Raw genomic sequence first — 3,838 nt, 5'->3', positions numbered from 1 at the left:
CTTCTGAAGATGCACCGGGCATATATATAGGTGAGCTGTATAAGCTTAGCCAGAGCCCTTTCATCTGATATCTCACTTGAACTAGCGGCTTTAATAGTAAATTTTCCCTGTCTATTTATGCTATTATTTTTTAAAATTTACCCACAAATGCATAGTTTTCAAATTTTTATTTTCCTGATCTAGTACTACCTGTAAGTACTAACTGCCAAATTTAATTATTAAATACGCGTTTTTACGTTATAAACGGCCATGTATAAATAAATTTCTTTTAGAAAATCAAGAAATTTCTTTTAGAAAATCAAGAAAAACAAGCAAAACCTAACACTCATTACATTGTCGAAGAAAGATTCCACGTGATGTTTTTTCAATGTGCGCCGGTCTTTTACACAAAGGGCGGGCTTGGTTTACAATGCGCCATGTTTCACGCATTGTATCCGAGAATTGTGTTTTCTCTAAAATACATATTCGATTGCAATACATATTTGCATATTAATATAGTAGTTGTATGACCGTATCTTTTATAACAAGTAGAATAATTATACTTTAACATAAATGGATATCATTACAAAGAAATTGTTATATCATGAATGTGAAATGCACTAGTCCGTACATAATATGTGTATAATACGGTATAAAGAAATATTTTTGACGATCTTGATTTTATTTGACTAAAAAAAATGACATAATATAATAATTAATGGCCTAAAAAAGGTCAATAGTACGTGATGCTACTTGGGAAAGGTGTAAAGTCTTCAAACGTGATTTAATTTTCAATACCTTCGTGGGTTGAACACTTTACGCATGACGTAAGCGTAGTGTTCATTCACTGTTACTCGCCGGTACGTGCTTTTATTCGCATCACTGAGAGAGGATCATACGCATGTAACTAGACTAGCTAACTTGTTTTAGTTATTTTATTTGGCAATATATAAATGAAACAATATATGAGAATAAATAACGATACGACCAATTCTAATCACGCTTTGTCGTTTAAAATGTTAGCTTCGAATAAAATATCACTTTATTTTGGGATTTACAATTCTTAATGTATAGGTTTTGTTTGTTTTTTTTATACAAAAGACAGACTGTAAATATTTAAGTTAAATCAATTTAAATTGAGACCCTTATTAGAGTCCTCTCTTGCCTGCAGGTCGTTTCGGTACCATTACTCTCCCAGCGTGCAACTGAAGGCATTGAACCATTACACCTCAAAGCGAGCATTTCTCTTGACTTTACCAAGACCGTTTATCATTAGTCCCTCATCTACATCGTGATTGTACTTTAAGAGTTGATTTAATTATCAAATATTATTCTTTTTTTAATAAAATTTTGAGGTTTGAAACTTCGTTCGTTTTAACTCATTCGTTACTAAATAATTTGTCATGATATAAAATTCAGGGTAGTTGGTTAGATATCAAACATTATCTAACCTAATAACTTTTTATTTACATATTTTTGAAATTATCAAATTTACTTGTTTTAATTTAACAAGCTGAGTTAGCTCTCTTGATTTACATATACTGGTTATTGCAGGGAAGCACACTATATACATACATAGGTATGCCGTATAATCGTCATATCAGCGGTTAATTAGATCCCTAATTTACTTCTATAGTTTATTTTATATTCACTGAGTCTAATGCGTTTTAGATTTAAAATGCTCAACATTAGTCACAAGATAAAAAATATTAGAAGTAATTATATACGACTCACACATACTGTATGTAGCAATTGAAAAATTTATAAGGTTTACTATTATGTTATTTAATAATAAATAGATTAATATTGATTCAATGATTTATTAAGAATTTACAAATGTATGTAGGTCGTTGAACGTAGCTAAATAGTCGTCTAGTCGCTGTCTCTGGTCAGGATTTTCTGGAACTAAGTTCTGCGCGCTGCAAATAAAATTTAACCTCGTCAATAAATATTAACTTTGAAATACTGTACTTAAATGTTTTAATTGATTGTCAACTAATATTTAGAATATTTATAACTTTCTCGTACTCGTACATAGGACTCTATCGTTAAGAATTTACGCGCTTTAACCAATAACTTTTATTTCCCAGGATATGTAAAATGACGTATTAGTTAAGGACAGATAATTATCTAATGTATCATTGATTGATCTCGCCAAACTTTATTTATATTATAATACAAAAATCTGAATAAGCTGTTAAAATTTTCATGCTACTTTGAAATGCAATAATGCGATTTTGGAGGATTCATTTGACGTTACTGACGGAATCTGCATTGGTAGATGGACTATAAAATTTAACGAGATATTGTTAGTATATTTACGACAGTACTAAAAGAACGCACGTCCAAGGCCCCTCATTTTTTCCGCTTCTTCAGGTGTATAATCGGCGAACTTATTTATATCGTAAGTTGCGTATTCACTCTTAGCATTAGCTTCATTGATGTCATGTAGGGACTTCACGAAAGCTTCATAATGCTCTCTCCTATCAGCCTCACTCTTGTAGTGCCTGTTGTAATCTTTTATAAATTTCTCGAATAATGCCGGAGCGTCATTGACGTCGTATTGTGGCTTGTTGTTACCGCTGACCACGGCGACCGCGACGACCAGGATGATGCCACTGATTATTTTCATTTTTAACGCTGTTTGGTTTTGCCTTGTATATGAGTGTAATGACTACAATCAAATCTAGAATGACGATTGTGAAGTAGTACTGAACACGGACATATATATATAGGTGAGCTGTACAAGCGTATTACTTGAATTTGTAATTTATAATTTGTTTAATTGTCACCGAGTCTAATGCATTTTATATTGTATAAATTAAGTCATAAATTATTATGATAAGAACAATTATTTCTTAATTTTTATTACTTGAGATTAATTAATAGCTGGAAGATTACTAAGAAGTACAGTTAAGAGAGTTTATGTATAACATTTAGAAAGTTTTCAAATTGCACTATATGCAATTGGTTCAAAATAAAGGATATGATTAAATGAAATTAAAGTGGATTGAATTAAAATGAACAATTACTCGGAATTACATACATGTTTACGTATATTATTTTCAAATTCAATCCATTCAAACATATTGGAGTCGTTTTGGAAATATTTTATCTGTGTTTTTTATTAATTTGTGATTAAAGAAATATTATTCTTATAAGTCTACGTCTACCATTTCAAATGATTAATATTACATTGGTGTAATATATATGGTCCCATCAACATTTCCACTATATAAAAGCATAAAGAATGACTTCACAACTCTAGTATAGTTTGAAACAACTTAACTTGTCCGCCGTCGGCACTTCACGTTTCATCTCCTACATACGTATTACAGAACACTGCTCCCAGTATCATAGCTCCAGTTCATACTAACGAAATATTCTAGAAACTCCAACTTTAATTTAAATTTAAATTGTTAATTATTTCTTGCTTTAAAATTTATTTTATGTTTAGAATTTTTTATCTCTTGGTAAATAAGCAACTTCACTTCACATACTCAGTAAGAGATTAATGCTAGCTTCTGTGAAATTAGATTTTTTACAAGTAACGATTATTTTTGTACTAAGTTTGTACCAACCAGTTTTCTCAGTTTCTGTTTTATTTATATTCTTTGTAAATATTACTTTGAGTTATATTTACAAATATGTAATTTTATTAACTAGACTTATTACAGTAAACAACCATTTGTAATTTGAGTTTTAATTTAATGTTATGATCGAGATGTCATCACGGTTATCATAACAATAATGAAATCAACAATTTAATAAATTAATTTAAATTAAACACACTAAGCTAATATAATATAACGATAATTTAAATTGGAACTGATTGGAAATATATAGTCAATATATCTGC

The 3,838-nt window shown here is 29.8% G+C and overlaps 1 protein-coding gene across 1 annotated transcript; it reads right to left on the bottom strand.

Annotated features, from left to right (window-relative positions):
• Window positions 1-2,308: 2,308 nt before the first annotated feature.
• Window positions 2,309-2,611, bottom strand: LOC146531758 (uncharacterized). Its single transcript, XM_085198603.1, has one exon. It carries the CDS (start codon window positions 2,609-2,611, stop codon window positions 2,309-2,311), a length of 303 nt encoding a protein of 100 aa, XP_085054729.1.
• Between the last annotated feature and the right edge of the window lie 1,227 nt (window positions 2,612-3,838).

Source organism: Heliconius melpomene, chromosome 15 (assembly GCF_056956725.1).
Source record: "Heliconius melpomene rosina isolate 202511_hmr_F chromosome 15, ASM5695672v1, whole genome shotgun sequence".
Lineage (NCBI taxonomy): Eukaryota > Metazoa > Arthropoda > Insecta > Lepidoptera > Nymphalidae > Heliconius > Heliconius melpomene.
Note: the sequence above shows the minus strand (reverse complement) of the source record. Positions and strands in the feature narration are given on the sequence as shown.

Excerpts from the sequence above, each read along its gene's own strand:
- LOC146531758 (XM_085198603.1), bottom strand. The coding sequence starts at position 2,611 with ATGAAAATAATCAGTGGCATCATCCTGGTCGTCGCGGTCGCCGTGGTC.